Source organism: Carassius auratus, unplaced genomic scaffold, assembly GCF_003368295.1.
Source record: "Carassius auratus strain Wakin unplaced genomic scaffold, ASM336829v1 scaf_tig00215205, whole genome shotgun sequence".
Classification (NCBI taxonomy): Eukaryota; Metazoa; Chordata; class Actinopteri; order Cypriniformes; family Cyprinidae; genus Carassius; species Carassius auratus.
In genome coordinates, this window is record NW_020527982.1 from 1064438 (window position 1) to 1087274 (window position 22837).

General features: G+C 36.9%; 2 protein-coding genes across 5 annotated transcripts in view; both read right to left on the reverse strand.

The window, feature by feature from the left end:
• Window positions 1-7577: 7577 nt before the first annotated feature.
• LOC113093944 (transmembrane protein 51-like) lies at window positions 7578-11484 on the reverse strand. The gene is made up of 3 exons (XM_026259557.1): window positions 11269-11484; window positions 9068-9521; window positions 7578-8173 (listed from the first exon to the last, which is right to left on the reverse strand). Exons 2-3 carry the CDS (start codon window positions 9406-9408, stop codon window positions 7771-7773), a joined length of 744 nt encoding a protein of 247 aa, XP_026115342.1. The 5' UTR covers window positions 9409-9521; window positions 11269-11484; the 3' UTR covers window positions 7578-7770.
• Window positions 11485-13236: 1752 nt separating this feature from the next.
• The window catches only part of LOC113093911 (kazrin-A-like), a 31878-nt gene continuing 22277 nt past the window's right edge, over window positions 13237-22837 (reverse strand). For 3 of the 4 annotated variants that reach the window (XM_026259492.1, XM_026259490.1, XM_026259491.1), the window contains 13 exons: window positions 21633-21769; window positions 21343-21513; window positions 21052-21135; window positions 20037-20205; window positions 19758-19942; window positions 18724-18847; window positions 16585-16790; window positions 16265-16383; window positions 15243-15474; window positions 14939-15040; window positions 14689-14855; window positions 14392-14512; window positions 13237-13700 (listed from right to left, as the gene is read on the reverse strand). In XM_026259492.1, the coding sequence (XP_026115277.1) occupies window positions 13542-13700; window positions 14392-14512; window positions 14689-14855; window positions 14939-15040; window positions 15243-15474; window positions 16265-16383; window positions 16585-16790; window positions 18724-18847; window positions 19758-19942; window positions 20037-20205; window positions 21052-21135; window positions 21343-21513; window positions 21633-21769 (1976 nt within the window). In that variant the 3' untranslated portion in view covers window positions 13237-13541. The remainder of the gene's footprint in view (window positions 13701-14391; window positions 14513-14688; window positions 14856-14938; window positions 15041-15242; window positions 15475-16264; window positions 16384-16584; window positions 16791-18723; window positions 18848-19757; window positions 19943-20036; window positions 20206-21051; window positions 21136-21342; window positions 21514-21632; window positions 21770-22837) is intronic. The other variant, XM_026259488.1, reaches the window with a different exon arrangement.

The window sequence follows — 22837 nt, forward strand, 5'->3', positions numbered from 1 at the left end:
TTTGTCACTGGTGTTACCATCTTTATCAATATAAAAAAAGATTTTATTACATATTTTTTTCTTGATTTTATTTTTTTAAGCACATGTTGTCAGAGTTACAGAAAAATAATGAAAATTGAAGAAATAAGGAGATTATGTCTTATTTAATTTGAAAGAAAAAAAGTACGGTAAAAACAGTGACACAATTAATCACCAGTGACATAAAACCTAATATACTGATCTTCACTGGTTTTTAACCATAAGGAAGGTAACACCAGTCACAGTAACACCAGTTACAATTTTCATGAAAAAAGCATTTTACAAAATGCCTGCTTGAAGGTATCAAACCATATGTTGTCAGCCATTGCATACTCACTTAATGAAGTAATTTAATCCATTCTTATTATAGTGTTTTTTTTTTCTTTTTTTTTTACAATTCCCTAACAATAAATAGATACCAGTGGCATCAACTAAAAGCTTCATGTGAAATTGTGAGTTAAATGAGAACATTTCTGATAATTGAAAAGAAACAGTGGAATTAACATGGGCTTTTTTCATAGATCTTTACAAAATAGGAAGGAGGAAGTCAAGTGATGTCATCAGTCTGATTTTAATTACAAAATTACAGATTTTTGTCAAACGGTGACACAAATCCTGGGGACCACTGTGAATACACACCCGGAGCAGTCATGTTACTAATCCCAGAAAATGTACATCATAATAACATAAGAAAGCACAGCCGCTTTCCTGAGCCTTAGCAAAAATAAATATTCAAATAAATAAATAAAATGGTCATTGGCAAAACACCTTTAACATTATAATGAAATACAACAATATACAAATACACACTCAGTTTTAATTTTTCACATATTGCTTTCAAATAAACTTGCACCCCTGGCTACAATAGTCAGAAGAGTTGGTGGGTGAACTCACATGGAAGCTCATATTTTTTATTTTGTTTTAAATGTGTTATACTGTAGAATCAGAATTATGAGAAAAACATCAGAATTGAGATATACTGTATATATTTCTGACTTTCTTTTTCTTGTTTGAGACACAGAATAAAAAATGTTTTAAAAGTATTTTTTCTCCCAACTGCACTTCTCAGAATTCTCAGAAAAAAATGTCTGAATTATGAGATGTAAACTGAGAACTGTGAGAAAAAAATTCATAATCGTGAGATACATTTTTTTTTATTCTGTGGCGGCAACTGGCTTCCATATAGGACTCGAGGAGATGTGCTCCTGAAACTTCTCACACCTCTGCTATGATGACATTCAACTCCTGAAAGGATCTCTTCATGCCCCATGGACATATCACTTTAATCTTGACAAGACTAGGCACCTCTTCTTTCCTCCCCTAACAAAACCTCTCTTTACCCAAGTCAAAGTTCAAGAAGTCAATCCTTCCAGGTGTGTTCAAACTGACCAAATCTAATTTGAGTGATATAATGACTGACCGATCCTTTTGTTTTATCCTTAAAAACATTCCGAAAACATTCGGAAAAAGGGCTCTTCCATGACACCTACAATAGTTGTTTCATGTTTAGGATAAAGTAACTCCTCCCTTATTACACTACCAGCAAGGCTAAATCCTACGGTGCCCCTAGGGTGACATGGTCGGTTTGCTTAGTTTTGACGTGGCCACGACATAACTCATGGGAACATGATAATATGTCATAGCCACGAGATATTAATTTGAGGGCACATCATATTAACCTGTGGGAGCGTGATATTATGTCGTGGCCACATCACACATGGGCATAAATACAATCATAAAGTCAACTTTATTGGCATAATTGTCTGATAAATGAGCGTGTAGTGTTTTCATTTACTAATGAATGATTCATTCCTCAAAGAAACACTAAAGTATTTATAGTTATGGTCTAATAAGTTGCAGAAATAAAATGAAATATATGTAAAATTTAAACTCCATTCCAGCAAAAATTCCAGTCAGCATAATCAAAGCTTTATTGGCATGTCGAGCATTTACATAATAATAAAATACACTTACCGGTTGTGGTCCATAAACAACGTCTTCTCCAGACAAAGAGGGAACTGCTCCATCTTTCAAGAATAATCTTTGTGCGAATCTGGCATTAAACTGATTGAGATTGAGGAAGTTGTCCTCAGCAAGCTATCCTCAGCAAAATGTGCTGCACATAGTTTTACATGTGGATTATAATTCTCGGGAACAGAGTTAAACATAAATTGTAAACATTAATTTCCAAGTACAGCGTCCATTGGGAAGCCCAAACAAAAATGATTGGATTCAGAGTTGAAAAATAAGAGCGTTTCAAACAACATGGCGACAAACACAAATGCACCTCTTCCTTCTCCGTCGGTGCGCAACAAGACCACGCCCCCTGTTTGTGAATTCATGTGGGGGGAGGTTAGTCAAAAAACTGTTTTAGTGACGTCATTACTGCAGGAACTAGAGGGATGTAGTCCAAAAGGGTCGTTTTTTGTAGGCGAATTCTGTTAAATCAAATATCTTGCTTGGCATTGAACTTTGAGCTTTAGAATTTTACAGATATTATTTATACTCTAACAACAACATTACACACTAACTAAAGTTTAAAACATGGGATCACGAAGAAGGGGACCTTTAAAGGGCGGAATGAAAGTCTCAAAATTAAAATGAATCAAATAGAATCGACTCAGAAGCTCAGAATAGACGCGGATGAATTTTAATCGCACATTTTAATCCCTACACGCACATTTTAATCTCTACATGCACAAATTAACAAATTAAAAAACTATAACGTTTGTATTCACAAATATGTCGAACAAAAACTCTGCAGACACCGGTTGAAAAGCATTTGTTTCAGTGTAGTGACGCCAGACGTGGAAAGTAACGAATTACATTTACTCGCGTTACTGTAATTGAGTAGCTTTTTTGTGTACTTCTACTTTTTAAAGTAATTTTTAAAATCTGTAATTGTACTTTTACTTAAGTAAATGTTTTTTGTAGTATTGTACTTCGCTACATTTTAAAACACATTAATTACTGAGTAAAAAAAAACAAAAACAGAACAGGCGTTAGTGGTACAGACACCGCTGAAAACGAAACCCCGTCATATTCTGAAGTTGAACTCGAAGGAAATGAAGTGAACCCCTGGCCATATTTATGCTCTATTATGCAGTGTAAGCTGTGCTTACCTAGAGAGACCAAACTAACAGCTTATAAAATCTCGACATCAACCCTTCGCAAGCATGTAGAGGTAAGCTAAATAATTGCAACGTTGCATTGGTGGTTAAAATGAAGCTTTGACATTTTAGCAAGAGGTTTTGCACAAATTTGCCAAAAAGACTGGTGCGGAGTTTGCGATATATATCGTCTGCGATAATATCATTGTTGTTTTAACAATGTGTGCGTGCATTTACATTGCGTTCTTTCACTGTGTGATTCAGTCTTGTAAAGCGCATTTAGAATGATCACAAAATTGAAGATATAGGGGCAGAAAATTTACATATTTATATCATTTCATATAGTAAATCAAAATCACACAAAGAATGCCGTCCAAAAATCATGATTTATATATATATAATTTTTTTAAAAACAGGTCAGTAAACAAGTTAATTAAGAGACTTGCGTTTTAGACACCATATTGCCTGTTTTTGCTTTATTTTTACCACAAAAAAAATAATTCCAAACACAGCCACCAAAGCACAGTTTTGTGTCTCTGAGCAACATGACAGTGTTTCGTTTCTGAATGAATCAACCGTTTAAATGATTCGGTTCAATCGCAATGACTCACTTATTAAAAGTGACTTGCTGACTTTTAATTTCACATTTAAAGTATCCTTTGATTTTTTTTTTTTTTTTAATAATTAATTTCTTATCATTTCAAATGAGTATTCAACATTTTATGCCTTGTATATCAAAACATTATTCATGCATTTGTAACTGCAAGTTAAATGCATTCTTGTCCTGCACTAAACAGTGTGTAAATACATCTAAATGCCACTTCCGATGAAGCTTCTGCATTTCGTCTGCATTGAAAAAATGAGTTTGTTGATACTGATTTGCCTGGTAACAGCCCAAATGTCTTATTATTCTAAATAACTGATTTCTTTAATTAAAAACAACTAGTTTGAGATTAATAGGCCTGTGCCAGGGGTGTCAAACTCAGTTCCTGGAGGGCCGTAGCCCTTCAGAGTTTAGTTCTAACCCTGCTCCAGCACACATATCATGTAGTTTTCATCCATCCATCCATCCATCATCTGCCGCTTATCCGGGGCCGGGTCGCGGGGGCAACAGTCTAAGCAAAGACGAACAGACTTCCCTCTCCCTAGCCACTTCTTCCAGCTCTTCCGGGGGGACCCCGAGACGTTCCCAGGCCAGCCGGGAGACATAGTCCCTCCAGCGTGTCCTAGGTCTTCCCCGGGGCCTCCTCCCAGTGAGACGTGCCTGGAACACCTCCCTGGGAAGGCGTCCAGGAGGCATCCGAAATAGATGCCCCAGCCACCTCAGCTGGCTCCTCTCGATGTGGAGGAGCAACGGCTCTACTCTGAGCTCCTCCCGAGTGACCGAGCTTCTCACCCTATCTCTAAGGGAGCGCCCAGCCACCCTACGGAGAAAGCTCATTTCATCTCATGTAGTTTTCAAATAAGCCTAAATGATTAGATTTGCTGGATCGGGTGTGTTTAATTAGGGTTATATCTAAACTGTGCAGGACTGTGGCAATCCTTGAACTGAGTCTGACACCCTTGGTCCCATTTTTGCCTCCTCACCACTGTTAAAATGTAACTAAGTAATTTTTACTCTGAGTACATTTTAAACTAGCTACTTTTTACTTTTACTTGAGTAGATTTTTAGACTGGTACTTTTACTTGTACTTAAGTAAAATTTCATTCATGTAATGGTACTTTTACTTGAGTAGATTTTTAGACTGGTACTTTTACTTGTACTTAAGTAAAATTTCATTCATGTAATGGTACTTTTACTTGAGTAGAATATTTTTGTACTCTTTCCACCTCTGAGTGACACACATTCGCATTTTTTTCAAATCGTGTACATGCTCCTGAATTGCACCGGGCCTTGTTCCTTAGTAGTTGTGTGTGTGTGGCACGTGAAATGCTGAGAACTGTGAAAATGAAGTCTCAAAATCCAAATGAACCGAACAAGATCGACTCGAACCAGATGTCAATTAATTCACGCGTGTCACCCGATCCACATATGCATGGATTCCTTTTTGCACGAGCAATTTATGATGCATTAATGCAGAACAGAACATTTTTATTCACAAACATGTCTGTACATTTACAAATCGCTGCACAATCATTTAATCCTAAATCAAATTGAAAGGCATTTGTTTGTGGTTCTTAAAATACATGTATAAAACTGATGTAGTACATTAATATTTTTGCATGCATCTTTTAATCATATGGAGTCTATTTTCATCCCATATTTAGCGCCTCCAATTGGGCAAATAATGCAATTTCTCCTACTGTATAGTAATTTCTGCCAAATTTATGGGTCCATGACTTTAAAATACTACAATAAAAATGTCTGAAAATTAGCATGGTAACAGTCAAGTGCCTTGGGAATAAGACCCAGAGGAACTTTCAACGTACCATCTAAAGCAGCCGAGATACAGTATGTGGATCTTAATTATTAATGGTAAAAATCAATTTGCCCTGGGAATAATGCCCCAGTGTAAATTTTAACGTACCCTCTAAAGCAGCTGAAATATAGTGCCTCCAATTGGGCCAATAATTCAATTTCCTCCGCTATTGTATTATCATATCTGCCAAATTTATGGGTCCATAACTCTAAAATGCTACAGTAAAAAATTCTGAAAATGTGCATGGTAACAGTCAAACGCCTTGGAAATAAGATCTAGTGGAACTTTTAATGCACCCTCTAAAGCAGCTGAGATATGGCACCTCCAATTGGGCCAATAATGCAATTTATCCTGTTATCGTATTGTCATATCTGCAAAATTTATGGGTCCATAACTTTAAAATGCTACAGTAAAAATGTCTGAATATTTGCATGGTAACAGACAAGTACCTTGGAAATAAGGCCTCAATGGAACTTTTAATGCACCCTCAAAGTCAGCTGAGATATTGCGCCTCCAATTGGGCAAACACTGCACTAGCTCTTCTAACTGTATTCGTCAGTGTGTCCATGAATTCAAAACGGTACATTATCCAAAAATACAATGGCTATTTCGATTCAATTCTGTTCAGTTCACATTTATTTAAATAACGCTTTTCACAGTACATGTTATTTCAAAGGTGCTTTATAGAAAAGCATGTCTCTATGTTGCAACACCACCATAGTCTTTAAGATGATATCAGAAAGTACAGTTAGAACATGCTAAAACTTACAGTATTTACAAACATCATATATACATTTAAGCAAAATGAATGTCCATTTTAAAGCACTTAACTTGATCTTTCTGTATAATCATCCAGAGTTGGTGTGATGTTCTGGAGTTGGTGTAGGTGTAGACTTTAATAAAACAATCTAATAGGTAGAAAAAATGATTTATGTCATTATTTTATGACTGCCGTCTGTAGCCATGCTTCAAGTCAAACGCACCTACTGACTCACTCAAATTAGTACACAAAAATGAATTAATCCTTATATTGAACTGATCCTACTACTCAGAGACTGAATTCATCATTTCAGGATGGAAATTTGTAATATATTTTTAGAGCATTTATCATCCAAAAGGAAAACCAAAAATATATATTTGTAATATTCTAGAGCAAACGCATCCACATGCCAAATAATTTTTATTTCTCTTTCCATACTAGCTTACAATTAGAATGTAACAAAATAGAAAAAAATAAACAGAAGAAACATACAACGTATCTTTAAATTGCACATGAGATTTGGCAACATTTTTCCATCCATGTCTGTCTTTAACTGCAGTGGCATCAGCAAATTTTCCAAAAAAAGAAACACTGATTTCAGTAATAACTAGCTGTGAAAATCCTGGAGTGTTTAGAGCAGTAACACAAGTGCAGACAGATGAATGGGAGCTTAAACCTCACAGCATGGAGATGCCACAGCTGCCCTATGAGAAACACAGTTGTTTTCACACTAATCAACATTGAAAAGTTAAAAATAAAGGGATGAGTGTTTGTGTAATCAAGTAAGTGGAAAAGTCAAGTTAGTGTCTGGTGGTGCGTGTTGGTGAGAGAGTGCTATAAGGCAGCTGCAGGGTCAAAGAACCTCTCTGTGTCGAAGAGACACATACTGATGACCTCACGGTTTGTCACTCTGGCAACAAGGTCACCAAGAACAAGCGTACTTACACACAAACACAAAAAGTTAAAGCCAACACAGGAAAAGCAAAGTTCATAGAAAATTTACAAAAACAAAAAAACATCACATCCCCTCACACCCGACACACACAAACAAATCAGTGCAAAAAATGCAACAGTGCTGATGTGACTCACAGTTTACAGTATCACATCTCTTCTGAAATTCTTGTGGACGTCCTATGAAATTAAGGTCTGCACAGCTTGGATGCTGAATTTCAGGTCTGACAAGACCAGCCTAAATCAAGACCAGCAGTTGTTCAGTAAACATCTTTCCAAGTTCCAGGTCAGTTTTAATCCAATCAGCTCCAATTTTAATTTTTTTTGAGAAACAGGAAATATACACCCAACACAGGAAGACATAATGAAGGCTCTCCAACTTGACACACTTCTGCCTTCTCTGTGCTGCTGATAGTGGATTGTCCTGTCCAGAGGAGTTATATGCAGTTCAGTGCAGTAGTAATTCGTAAAAGAGGTTAGCAGACTTCACACCGCAGTGTTAGTGTAAACCTCACTGTTGTGTGTCTGTAGGAAGTGGAGGGACCTTATCGTCATACTGTGGAGGCGGGGTGAGGGGTTCGATGGTGAACACGTTATTCTGTTGGATATCGCTTAAGCTTTTCCTTCTAAGGTTGTCTGATTTTATGCGTCTAATTTTAAGGGGAATTAGCTTGCGCCCGGGACGGCTGTTTCTTCGGCCGCCCGCTCCAGTGCTGGGGTCGATTTGGGATGAAGGTCTGCGTGCTGGGCTGAATCCATCCTCCACGTTGCGCTGATCTTCCTCTAGTTCGTCATAGGCTGGCAGCTGGGTGATGCTGTTGTTCCGCTCAGAGGACTGACTGATGGGATACTGGCCACTCATTACCACCTCCTCATAAGTGGGGACCATGTGGTTTTGATCTAGTTGCTCCATCCTAGATGAAAAAATAAATGCCAATTAATAAATTACAACCATTCACAGCATATTTAGCTCATTGTTATTTAAACCATCATTCAAAATATTTGGGGTCAGTAAGATTTAATCAATATGTAACACTTTTATTTACCAAGGATGCATTGAATTGATTAGAAGTAACAAAGATTTTTACATGGTTACATAAAAGAATCCTGAAAACATGTCTCATGGCTTTCACAAAAAATATTAAGCTGCACAACTGTTTTTAACATCGATGAGAAAAATCCTCATGTTAGAAAGGTAACCATTCCATTCTAAAGTCTGAAATAAAATACAATAATTTGCACCTCAAAAGGACAACTTTATAATCTAAAAATGAGACTTCCTTGATGATATACGTGGCTGACAAATGCGACCTAAGGAGGGTGCAGCCTTCAAAATGAGACAGAGACAGTCATTAATTTCCTGTCTTTTTTTCTGCATGTCTTGTTGGACCACATTGATATGGCAGACACAGTTTTTCAAATATTTATTAGCAGTAAAGCAGTTTTGTTGAAATCTTTTTTTCTAAGACATAGTAATACAAGCTTATGCCAAACTACTTTATAATGTTTAATAGAGAACATCATTATTTTCATTGTGCTTTTTTTCCCCCACTATGATATCAGGAGAGTTGCGTCGAGCTGACAGCTATGACGTTATAAAATAAAAAAAAGAATGTTAATTCAGAAACAACAACAAAAACAACAACAAAAAGTCATTAAGTGAATTTAAGTCACTGTATGTCTGAATTAAAAAAAAAATTTAAAAGACCAGAAAGAAAAAAAATTCAGTCATGTCATTGGCCTACTTGTTATCATAAAGTGGAAGAATGTGGCTGCACCTGGGTGTGTATTTAACAGTATGTACTCACGTTGCCCCCTCCTCCTGTGTGTTTGCAGGTGTATTGCCAGCTTCCTGTCCCCGGGCTGCCCGCTGTTTGTTTCGTACGCTCAGACACACAGACAGCAGCAGAAGCGCCACTCCTCCCCCTACTAGGACGAACGCCACGGATGAGGTCTCTCGAGCTTGACCTTGATCCATGCCGGGTCTGGAGCTGTTCCCTCCAGACCCTGCCGGCACCACGCTCCACACAATCATTACTATCCCCAGAGCGATGAGGCCCACACCCAGCGCAGCAGTAGCATACTGTGCCCCAGAGCTACTGCCGCTGGTCCTGCTGGGACTGGGTGGAGTCTGGTCGCTGCAGGACATGCTTCCAAACCTTCCCGTGGACTCGAATCTCCTACGGACACGTTGCTTGTCGTCCTGTGCTTGTCAAAAAACCTTATCTCATTTTGTCCTGTCTTTTTTGGAGCTGACCCACTCTGTAAACAGAAAATCAAATAAAGGTGAATCAGCAGAAAAGTGATTGAATCATCAGACAGACTATCATAAGAGAGTCATATATCAATAAGCGTCCAAGATCCAGACGCAGTCCCTCCAGTAAAGCCAGTGTTAAAATGGCATAGCAGTAACCCAGCCTGTGCTTCCACAGTGATAAGGTTTTTATCAAAGCATATTTATTGTGTGCACACTCATTGGTAGACATGTTAGACTTGCCTAAATTCCTTTCATGAGATTAAGCAGGTGTCCCTTCAACTGAGCTTTAGTTACAGGTGCACGAAAACTGAAGAAAGAGGTTGATTCAAGAGTGAAGTGAAAGAGTTCACGGCTTTCACAAATGCAGACTTCGGTGAAATTTCATCCGTGCTCTGGAAGGTTTACTTTAGACTGAAAACCATGCAGCTCCAAAACTCCACAAATGTCGTTCACTAACAATGTGATATTGTTTAACACACACACACACATACTAAAGAAAGCACATCAGAACTCTGCTGTGTCATATCTCTACACAGCTCCTAGTATTGGTTATCTCTACAGGCAGGTCTGGGATAAGCGCTCTTACCGCACCCTTGATCATTTCTCAGCATGGTAGCACTATTAAGCAATGCTCTCAGATCAGTGTAAATCTTCTAAACGTAGAGCCAGGTAGTTTATATTGGAATCTATTTCCTTGAGCCGTGATTCATTATACTGTGTGTATGGAAAAATATAGGCAGTTGCTCATGAGCTTTGTGTTTGTATTCCTGCAGGGTTTTTAAAGTCTCCATGGACAGACATTATTACATTTCCAGCACACCTGACTTGCTGAATTCAATTACTTCTACGCATAAGCAGGATTTAGTAAGTTTACATGCCTGAAATAGATGCACAACACAGAATTTACCTAGCACGTCTAAGCATGCAGACAGATTGAATTATGATAGTGAATACGCACTGGGGAAAGGCAGGAATTTCCTTCCCTCACAAAAGCCACTGCAGTCAAATAAAAAAAATAAATAAATAACAGAGCCACATAAATTCACATATTACACAACAAAGTGTACCGGGGCCCAGAAACTATAGCAACAGCCTACTTAGTGGTCTCTTCGAGGGAAAAGTACACTCACATCCAGCATCAGTGAACTTCACGGGATAGTTCACCAAAAACTATGTCATCATTTACAGTACTCAAAAGGACACCCTAGGGGCAGTTCAAACTGAATTTCGCTTTCATGTTTAAAAAGGCATAGTGGAAGGGACAAAAGGTCTCCATATGGGTTTTAAACTTAATTTAACTTGAGCACCTTATGTTTTTATGCACCATGCAAAAACGTTTAAAAATGTGTAAAGCTAAATTTTCTTTCTTGGTGTCCCTTTAATCATCAGCGTCTGAAAATCTAGATTTTAAACGTCTATACGTGTCAGTGGAAACAAAACATATTGATAAGTTAAATATTTTTAACGCAAACATTAAATGTAGGCTATTAATGCAACTATAACACGAACAAAAGTACTGTTAAACACTTAAAAGATAGCAAAGGCAAATTATTATTTATTGAGTGATCACACTGGCGTAAAAATGGAAATCTATGATTAAATAAATTAAGATACACTTTAAACAACAAATTACGCTGCGCACAACATGCGTCTTAAAAACCGAACGCGCTATGTAACATCATGTAAACAGTAACAAAAGTTCCAGGAAAACCAGTCAAACTTCCAGTTCACTGGGAATGTAATGAGCCTTACCCAGACAAATGCTCTTCCTTGTGTTTAGGAGACCGACCCCGTTTAAATGCTGGATAAAACCACGTTCAATCCAATGATGTACACGTACACCGGAGCGTTTGTAACATTCCTTAAGAAACTGAACTTGAATTTCTTAAAGCGGTTTGGCCTTGAGTTTCACAGACATGAACATCGTCCTGTCTCTGCAGTCCAGAATTAACCCTTTAAAAGACCTGTTCGGGCTCCTGCCCCGCCCATGTGTTCTGAGGGTAAACTTCCCATCCACTGATGGTCCATAAAACTTTAGAGAACCATATTTCGAGGCATTCTAATATATATATATATATATATATATATATATATATATATATATATATATATATATATATATATATATATTTGTATATATATATATTTTTTGTTTTGTTTTATTAAATCATAAACTATCAGGTTTTCCAGTTTTAAGTCTTAATCGTACTTTATTTTGTGTGTGTGTATATATATATATATATATATATATATATATATATATATATATATATATATATATATATATATTTTTTTTTTTGTTTGTTTTTTTTTGTTTTATTAAATCATAAACTATCAGGTTTTCCAGTTTTAAGTCTTAATCGTACTTTATTTTGTGTGTGTGTGTGTGTGTGTGTGTGTATATATATATATATATATATATATATATATATATATATATATATATATATATATAAACTGTATAATAATTATTGATAACATTTAGGAAGATCTGCAGTCATGGAGTTTATTTATTACATGGAGTATATTTATACATTTTTCAAGATACTAGCATTATTTACCACACCAGTCTGCAGTCAGGTGATGCACATCAAATCACCATGAGCATCACCCACATAAATATAAATATGTCAAACAGAGTTAGTCCAAACATAAATTCCTAGAGCGGAACAAATGCTCAACAATATTTAACTATTTTATGGGCAGTTGTGAGTCTGGCAGTCTTATTAATGTTGGACAAAGGTTGACCATATAGCTGAGGTGCTTCCTCCTAGCTGTGTCTGTTTATGTTCAGGAACGTCATATAACTTTTATAATAAAGGGAACAAGGAGTGCTCTGACGTGTATTACGTCTTTTTCTCAGTATAATGAAGTGCATTATTTATCATGAGTGGGAAATTGTGGGAATTACAGGTATGATCTGTATCATATACTAGAAATATGTGAAACAAATACTTAACAAGAATACAACAATGTAAAAGAGAGAAAAAAAAGTTTATTGTCTTAATGTCCTGGGATAAAATACCGGAGAGAAGATTTAAATAAAATTTAAGACCATTTTTATATGGAGAACATGTTGTCCTGTCTTTCTCTGTAAAACATGTCCCTCCCTATGAATTGCTTCAGAAAGTAATTTCATAAAGGCATAAATAAACAAGTCATATCTTTGATCTTTGCACATTTAATGTGACGATTAGCCTAGCCCCTGCTACAGTTTAGCACTGTGCATGACCTTGGAGCTGGTAGCATACTAGCTATGTTTAAATGGTATTGAAAATGTATATGTTGTTTTACAGCTGGGGACACAAAAACAACAAGTATGAACCATTTGGTTAAGTAGGAGTAGAGGCAAATTTGAAACTGAGTTCTCAGAGATGTTGCATATCATACAAAACTGTGTCTGGACGAGCATGTGTACTAAGCTGTAGAAATGGACCTGCTTTTAACCTACTGTGAATTTTGACCACGTGACTAAGTGAAACATAGTGGATATAATGTTCATCCAAGTAAATCCAAATAATCATCTAATTTAAATAACAATCTACTGTGTAACAAAACATTTAACATTATTTAGTACAGTATTTTGTAGTACTACACTTAATGTTATCAGAGTCTGTTTTCTAAATTGTACCCATTAAATGTGAAAATATTACATTTATTGGGGGGGGGGGGGTCCAACTTTAACAATTTTCAGGGTGGAGTTCTCACAAAACTTAGTTATAATTCACCCCGAATCCTCACACATTCCTTACCCACACATGGCAATAATTTCATCAAACATCTAAACAGAGAAATAAATGTTTAGTGTGCCCTTTCAAATGCATTCTAAAGATCGTCTCACTTTGAGACAAAGGAGTCCACAGTTTTACACAACATCATAAGGTCCACAAAGCAAAGCAAAGACCCCTACTGGCAAACTGAGAACTTTCATTGAGTTTTCAACAACATTCATCTTGAGAAAGGAAATAAAATCCCCCATTAGGGAGTGGCATGTTTTCCAACAGTGATCCTGACAGGAGAATGACTCAGACATTGGTGAGCTCAGCAGCAGAAAAATGTCGAACTGGGCAACGCTCTGGTTGTAGCGAGACCCCCTGAAGTCCATTCCTTGGAAATGACCCGGATCGGTTCTGGTGACTGATCTTCTGTCCAGTGAAATTATTTGGGCTGAGACCGAGCTGCTCCTGTAGAAAGTAAATTTGATCTATCAGATTTCGGATTCACTGGTGCTACAAACATTTGACCTTTAAGAATTATTCAAGCCATACTACAAATCTTCAGTCTCTGAGGATGCATTGTTATTGAGAACTACACTTCCATACCTTGAAAAGAGAGCACACAGTGGTTGTGCAAAGAGATTTATGCAAAGGATAAAGCATTAACTAACTACATTTAAAGGAACAGTTCCCCAAAAAGGAAAATTCTGCCATCATTTACATTGTGTGTCATTCCAAACTATGGAACACACTTCTTTTTCAGAATACACATTTTCTTTCTAGATGTCGACTTTACCCTTAAATGTGGCTAAGTATGTGACGGTATCAAATTTGTTGTGAAATTGCTGATATAATATGGTATTATCAGGATTAAAAACTTTTTTATTTAGAACAAACAGAACTGACACTAACATTTAAATACAATAAAGCAAAAAAACAACAAAAAACTAAACATAAAAAGTATTTAAAAAAAATGTCAAACAGATTAAAGTGCAAAATAATTATTTTTTAACGTTATTTAATGCCTTAACATTACCAATGAACAATATTTGTTACAGACGTTATGAAAATAAATATCCTATTAAGTCTAAGTATTTAAGTTTTTAGTGCTTAATTTGTATGAGTTTTAAAAATGTATGATTCAGCTTAATTGTTCTACCTTGACCCGTTTTAAAGACTGCTGATCATCATGAAAACTGGGTGATGAGCTACTAAGAGAACCCTGCCGGTGAAGTGTGGGCGGAGTCCCCAAAGGTTCGACTTCCTGTTCAAGCCCTGCCCTGCTGACACAGACATCAGAGAAATCTGCATGACTCGACCGTCTCTTGATCATGTATGACAATACATTTATTCATTGAGACGTGCAGTAGAGTTAGACACATACAGTACAGCATCACTAACTGTGTCTAACTCTACAACAATACTAACAGACAGTGCGTCTCTCCTGTTCTCTCACCTGGCTACACTGACAAGTGCCTTCATCTCTTCATTCAGGTGATGACGGACCATCTGCTTGTTGCATGGAATACATAGAGCTGCCGCCATTGTGTCAGAGCTGAAGGAGGGATCCAAAACCATGATGGCACCATGAACCCCACTGTTCTGAAGATTGTCGGCAAACTCCTAAATATGGAAAGATGTGTTTTTCTTTTGAGTTTTTCCAGTATACCAACGCCTACACTTTCTCTGTACTCTCTCAGCGATACCTTCAGATCAATCTCTTTGATCCATTTGATGATGCGACGACAGGTCCACACGACTGGGTCTGTGTTCTGATTCTCACACTCTGATCGCCTGGATTGCAAAATCTGCAGCAGAACAGTTTTTTGGTTATTTGTTGATAAGCTTCATTAACTTACTATATAGAGATCTCTATAAAATCCGAGTTTGTTTTTCCAAACTGGGCTGTTATGTTTGTGATGGTTGTTGTTGCCTTTTGGTAAGGTTTGGTGCCATGTTAGGAATTCCCATTATGCTGTTCTTCTGGTTTATGTGTGTGTGTGTGTTTACCTCTCTGTCGAAGTTGAGTGTGTGTAGCAGCTGTATTCCCAGCAGCAGGCTGTTCTGGTGGGCTTTTTTAGACATGTGCAGATGCTTCTCAAGGTCGGTGCGTGTGAGTGTACTTAGGAGACGTCCATCGACAAGGTGAGTGTGGAAGAACTGGGAATATTGAGGGAGTCCCACATCAGTCAGCCAGGCCTGAGCCACCCAGTGGTGATCCAGATCAGCTGCTTTAGAAAGGCTGAAAAACATGACCACGATAAAGAAAAAAAATTATGTATAAATCTAGCAATAAATTCTTAGAAATGCACTCTTTTTGTTCATGCTGATTTCATATGGTTTTGACACCATTTTCAAGAAAGGTTACTATTTAATGAATCTAAAAAGAAAACAAGTGACAAGGCAACATTATTTTTATTTGGTAATCAACATTATGACACAAATTTTACAGACTGAACTTAACTAATATTTAAATTTTTTATAAAATAACTTCTGAAAATATCATGAATTATTAATAACATAAATACAGCAGCATTCAGTTTTTGGGGAGTCACAACACTTAACATTAAATGGACTAGTGAGTCATTTACTCACCTTCAGATCATAAATCAACCATATCTATTCGGAAGACTTTGATTCATATGAATTAATTTTACAATGCCTTTTTTTATCTTCTAGGTTTTGGTTACCTGGACTTTCATTGGAGGGAATGAAACATTTAGGTTTTGTAAAAAAAATATATTGTGTTCTTAAAATAAAATACCTTAAAAATGATGTGTTTTGAATTTTAACCAGGCGTGTGGGTGAGGAATGACATGAGGGTGAGTAAATGATAAGATATACTTTTTTGGTGAACTATCTCCTTTATAATTTACAATCTTAACCTTTATTTGTAATTAAAAATAATGAATTGCCTGATATTTTTTAAGAGACTTATTTACCTTGACACACTGTAAAGAAAATCTGTAGAGACCCTCTCTATGATATAATCTTTTTATTATTATTATTATTATTTATGATGTGTGTCTCACCCATGTCCTGATTCTGCATCCCTGTAGTCTTCAATGGCCAGACGGAGTTTCCTGCGGTGCATTGAATTACTGATACCTAAAACAAACTCCAGGTCCTCATCCGTAACACCTAACAAGACCTAACAAAACACACACACACACACACACACACACACACACACACACAGATTAGTGTTTAATTCTAAAATCCACAAACACTGCTTGTTTAAATAGCCTCAAGCACTCAGAGTTGATAAAATCAGTTTTATATTTTAGGGTCTAAATTTTATACACTTGTGTAGATAAGTGTTCATGTATCATACTGACAAAGTCACGTCTACCTTCCCACTTTTAACGTTGTCTGCACAGGCCCGTATGTACATCGGCATGGCCATGATCACCTCCAGCCAAGCCTGCACGGTTCCTGCACGCCAACGGGACATGGGGGCCGTCCGCGCGAGCTCCACCTGCTGGAGCCGATCCAGATGTTCCTCGCATTCTGATAGGCTCACACTGAGGCGGGCGGGGCTTGATAAACTGTCGGAGTCTAGATTGGTGGATTACGGGAGAGGGGCGGAACTTAATACGAGTTTGTATTCGAGTATAATCATCGTGCTCTCTCAGGTGAAAACAAGTATGTATCCGGTACCATAAACACAAAATATTAATTCAGAGCTAAGAAGTTAGACAAATGTTCTGGAAAACAACCCCCCCCCTACATTTACATCGTAGTTTTTGAACACCTGCCACTAAAGCATCTGTTCAAGCGTCTTGTGTGCGAACAAGTAATTTCACCAGTAGGCGGCAGCACTAAACCGCCTTCAAAAACTGCAATAAACCCAAGCGCCCATACATTTGTTCATAATAGGGTTGTTTTTTAAAGCATATGGTTCCAGAGGTTGTAAATTAATGACTGACAAAACAGATGGCTACTGCTAAGTGCTTGTTTAGAGTAAATGTCGTTGGAAAAGACATCAACTGGTTTTGCCTGTTAAGATACTGCTCATCTACACAAGCAATTCATATATGAAAACATTTTTCCTCCTCCTCTAATAAAGCATAATTATCAGGACTGTAGGGTTTGCACATCACCAGGCGCTAATGAGACAAAAATGACTTTGAGAGCCCCATTAAGACTTCAAAGTGAGATAAAAAAAGGACACAACCAAACACACATAATTCTCCATGTGGTTAAGGATATTTAGTCATGAGTTAGTTCATTATGATCACACGCTCTCTACTACCTGAGCGCCATCAGGCAGTTGATGAAGTAGAAAAAGACAAGCTCAAGTGTCAAAACACAATTACAAAAAGCAAAGAAGCCACACACTGTTCAGTGTTTTTGATTTTATTTCAAAATAGTCTGTAGTTATATAACTTATTCCCATTTTCATTTCCATGCCATTTAAAGTTCCATGCTATTCAGCAGCAGCCTGAGCCAAACGCAGCAGGGAAACGAGAGCCGTCTCTCCATCTCCAGCTGATGAAGAACACACTACATTCTCTGAAAACTCATTTATTTCTTCATTTCATGTCAGTGCAATATTGAAATGTACACAATGGTAGGAATCTGCCACTGAATGATAGCTAGCATTGATTTCAGAAAAATAAAAATAATAGACTATAAATACAAAGTTTAATGGTTGAAAGGCCCTGTAGAGTAAAGGTAATCTAGTTCCCACTTGTAAAGCAACATGAGAAACTACTGTAGCGCTCTATGTCATACCCTGCTTTATTAAAGGTACAGTAATCATTTCCATGACATCTATCCTAAGTTTTTATTATAACCAGTGATCTGGGTTTTGTATCTCCACACAGTTCTCAGATCAGTTTTGGCCTCCTGGTTAATGTTGTTTGAAGGCAGTTGTCAGAGTTAAGTGTGTGTAACAGTGATTATAAACTCTCCTGTGGGAAAGGCAGGACGTGCCACTGCTCACTTCAAGTCAAACACTACATAAAATGTCCACATATCAGAATATGCTGCAGTTAGATGAGTAGATATCTTTTGTATCACTGTGTGTAATAGCAAATGTCTTTTTTGGGGGTTTTCACACACGCCGAGGGTCCTGCTGGCTTCCGACAGGAGAGTTCCATCAATATGTTTAACACAAAGGTTAAAAACAGACAATGAGCGTTAAATGATATAAAAGGCATCTGGAAACACTTACAAGCACTGAGTGCACAATGACTATTATTTACACATTCAGCAGTCCATCAAGTTTCCAGTGAGATGCTTAAGTGGATAAAAAATGAACACACACACACACACACACACACACACACACACACACTCTGGGCAGGATTGGGTCTACTGTGGCACAGTTTGGAATCATTGTACATTCAAGCTTGTGCTCATAAAGATGGCAGCGATAGGAAGGGACACACACACACACACACACACAGAAACAAGTGTTTGGGGGGCTCTCAGCAGCGTCACCAGTCACCATCCTCCTCTATGTAGTATTCAGGTGTGTTAGTACCATCAAACAGAGTGGGGTCCAGAGACTTTCTTTGCTTTCCTCGACCGAACACCCTCGACAGAGAGCTCAGACCCATCCTCTCTTTCTTCTTTCTGCGTCTCTGCTCCTCTAGATCCTCTAGAGACTGGAGACAGGGATAAAGAAAGAAATAATAAGCAATAGAAGGTGATGCATCAAAAATGAGCAGAGAAACTTTTCTGTATCATGGCACAATATACATGGTTCATCTCACAGTACAATAACATCTAAAGAATCGAAATACCACTCAAGATGTGAAATGAGTGCTCTGCTGTGTTTTTAAATATTTACAGTTTAAATAGATTTTATTATTAATATTATTATTGTAATAACAAGTCCCTATTTTATTACTTTTTTTGTCATAATATTAGAAATACTATTAGAAACCATGTATGTGATAATACATTTTTTTTATAATAGTAACCCTAATAATATTGCTTTAACTTTAGATTTAAAATTAATAACAATACTAAGTAAAGAATATTAGCTCCAGGCATGCAGCAAATTATGATAACACCATATTTACAATCATTGATTAAAAATACTGTAAAAAAAAAAATAAATAAATAATAATAATAATAATAATAATAATAATAATAATAATAATTATATATATATATATATATATATATATATATATATATATATATATATATATATTTGTGCATCTCGTCTGCAAAGCACTTCACAACCAAGGCATGCACTACAAATAACAGAGATAAAACAGCATTTTACCTCTGCTCTAACATGTTTCCTATTCTTGCCATGTTATGAATATTGTTAAATACAGTATACTATGAATAATGTTAACCCTAAAATTGTTAGATATGTTTGTAAGTCTCTTTGGATAAAGAGTTTGCTAAATGAGTAAATGTAAATGTGCATGTAAATGTATTGTGATTTAGGTGTCAGGTAAACAGTACCAGGCCACACTACTGTATTTCAATTGTCCATTTGTGCATGTGTTTTGCAATTCAAAGAGTGTCACAGTGAGTGGAATGCTGTGTCTGTCTTACATTGCAGAGGGAGTTTGTTCTGTGTCGTGGTGAATCTGAAGGTGTTGAGGATCTCTCTCCCTCTGTCACCGAGGTGTCTGAGATGACTGACGTCTGTTTAGAGTGACACGGACTGATCCTGGCTGCGGCTGATGACATCACGCTGATGCCGTCAGCATCGCACACGCATGGTGATGCTTTCAGCACTAACAGACACAAACATCAGGAGAATTAGGAGGCTGATTTGAACTCCATTTAGATCTGAACAGACAGGTCTTTTCTGTATGTATGTGTGCGTACCCTGTCTGTCCATCGAGTAGTAAAGGTTTTGTTGACTCTGTCGTATCGCCGCAGTCAGAGGAAGCTCTGCATGCATTGCCCACTCTTGGTTGCCGTTGATGACTGTTTCTGTGGGCATGGCTAGTGAGTGCCGCTTAGGAACATCCTTAGTGAGGGTAGACTGTTTTGCCTGGAACACACAAACAGATTTAATCCAATATGTTCTACTTCCTTGTCTACAGAAAGTATTGTAAACAAATGTAAAACATGAAAATGAATGTATAGTACTGCCCAGAATAACTGCTCCGAATGCTTCACAGTAGAGCCAGTCTGGAGCTAAAGTCATGTTATTAATAGGCCCAAACAGAATCTGCACTCATACAGAAAATGTTACATATGTCTGAAATTGAACCATAAACATTGATTCTACAAGCCTATTTCCTCCCTTATGTGTTCACTACATACTGTAGTTTGACCAATAAAATATTCATAACTTCACTAGTTGTTTGTCTCTGCTGAATACAGATTTGTGAAAAACTAAAATCAATTTTTGTTCCAACTTTATTTTCATATTTAATTTTGCTATCTTTTTTACATTTATAATGTGTCTGTGTGTGTGTGTGCATTTTATAGAAATATTTATATTTCCATTTGTCTGTTTTCTGGGTATGATCAGTGCAGAAAATGCTGAAAAATTGGGCAGAATCAATGGTGGGCCTAGTTTAAAATAATTTTAAATCACAGTCATGCCAGAACACAAGCCCAAAAGAAGACCACCACCACATCTTCATCATCATTGGTTTAGAATGATTCCCAAGCTCCTAAACATTCTACTGAGCTAGCATGCAGAGAAGAACACTCACAGTGATGGAACAGAACCCTTTCATGCCATTTCCATTCCATTTACACTATGAGTTTGTTCTCAAAACAAAATACACGTGCAACCAATCACGTTGACCATACTGGATGAGGAGTCAACACTGCAGACCAATCAATGAAGGACTCGGGGGAGAGTGACAGGCCTGGCTGATCTTACCGACACTGTTTTAGGTGAGGCTGGTCTTTCCGGAGATCGAACAAACACGCGACTCTCTAGTTTCTGAGCCATAAAGTTACTCATCTGTTAAAGAAACACACACATAAACAAAAGCGCACACGCACACACAACTCAACACTGACATTTTGAGCTACTCAGTTGACAGATTGTTTGAAGACACATGAAGACATTCTATATAAGATGAACACTTCAAATATCTCTAGACTCAACTCATCCACTTAGAAGACGTAAAGTAGGATACCCTGCTTTTCTAAACTCTGTGTATCTCACCATAGTCAGTTCAGCCTCCAGCTCTTTGATCCTGTTCTCTTTCAGGTCCAGTGCAGATCGGAGTGAGCTTGCATGTTCTGTGGCCTCTTTGGTGTGACGGCGTAGGTCCCACTTCTCCCGTTCTAACAAATCTTTTTCCCTTGCCAAAACTCTCACTGCATCCTCACTCTCCTGCAACACATAAATGAGAAGTGTGTGTAATACTGAAGCGTGTGTGGAATTTATGCATGCACTTTAAAGTTGTTTTCTAGTATGAATGCATGAGATATACATGTATGTGCGTAAAATACTTTTCGGTGTTGCTCATAGTTGCGAATGAAGTCTCGTAGCTGCTCCTCACGGCTCTCCAGTGTTGTGTAGAGCTGCTGCATCTGATTCACCAGATCAGTTCTTTCCAACCTCAAACGCTTCCTGTCTGCCTTCATTGCTAGAAATAAAACAACATTAAAAATTTATATATATCCTTCCATCTATATATATATATATATATATATGCGCACACATACCCACACACTCTTTTTGTTTACTTATGTTGCTTGTAAGAACTTATGGGTTAAAAATCAAAATTTGGAGATAAAAAAAAAATGCAGCACAACTGATTAAACATTAATAATAACAAATGTTTCTTGAGCACAAATGAGTATATTAGAATGATTTCTAAAGGATCATGTGACACCGAAGACAATGCAGAGAAATGAAAATTCAGCAAATAAAGTACACTTTAAATTATATTAAAATAGAAGACAGTTATTTTAAATTGTAATAACTGTTTTACTGAATTTATCATCAAATAAATGCAGCCTTTGTGAGAAAAGAGCCTTCTTTCAAAAACACTAAACATCTTAACCAATCCCAGACGTTTGAAATATAGTGTACTTCCTCAAGCAATATGATTATAGGTATCATTTATGTCTGTAGCACTAATTCCAAAGTTGAATACATAAGAGTTAGAGTTTGTAACAAGTCCTAACCCGGAGTAAAAGCAACAGCAATCCTTAGTTGATACTTAGCAAGCACCAATAATTAAAGAAAACAAACCAAAATAAAAAAGGAGATAATAAAATAAGCAATAATTATTGTCTCTACATAAAATGAAAATACTCATTTGAACTTTGCATTGTGTTTTATAGTCTAAAATGCTGTTCTGTGCTCCCCTGCTGTCTTGTCCTGACAAATCAGAAGTGCTTTACAACCTTGACAATCGACAATCTTCTGCTCTGCTTTAAACATTATGAATTAAAATCATATTCATAAAGATCTTACAGAGAGGCAGACAGAAAACATGAACGATATCGGAGAAGAACAAGAAAAAGATTAACTCATCTTCCCATTATAATGGAGAGACTTCTTTTGATAAAATATTGCATGTATATTGATTAAAGACTGCTATGAATTCACCTGTCTGTGAAGTTTATATTACGCCTCAAAAATGCTCTGCATTTGCCATCCGGATTGTGGTCTCCGTCAATTTAAATACATAAATATGGTTTAATTT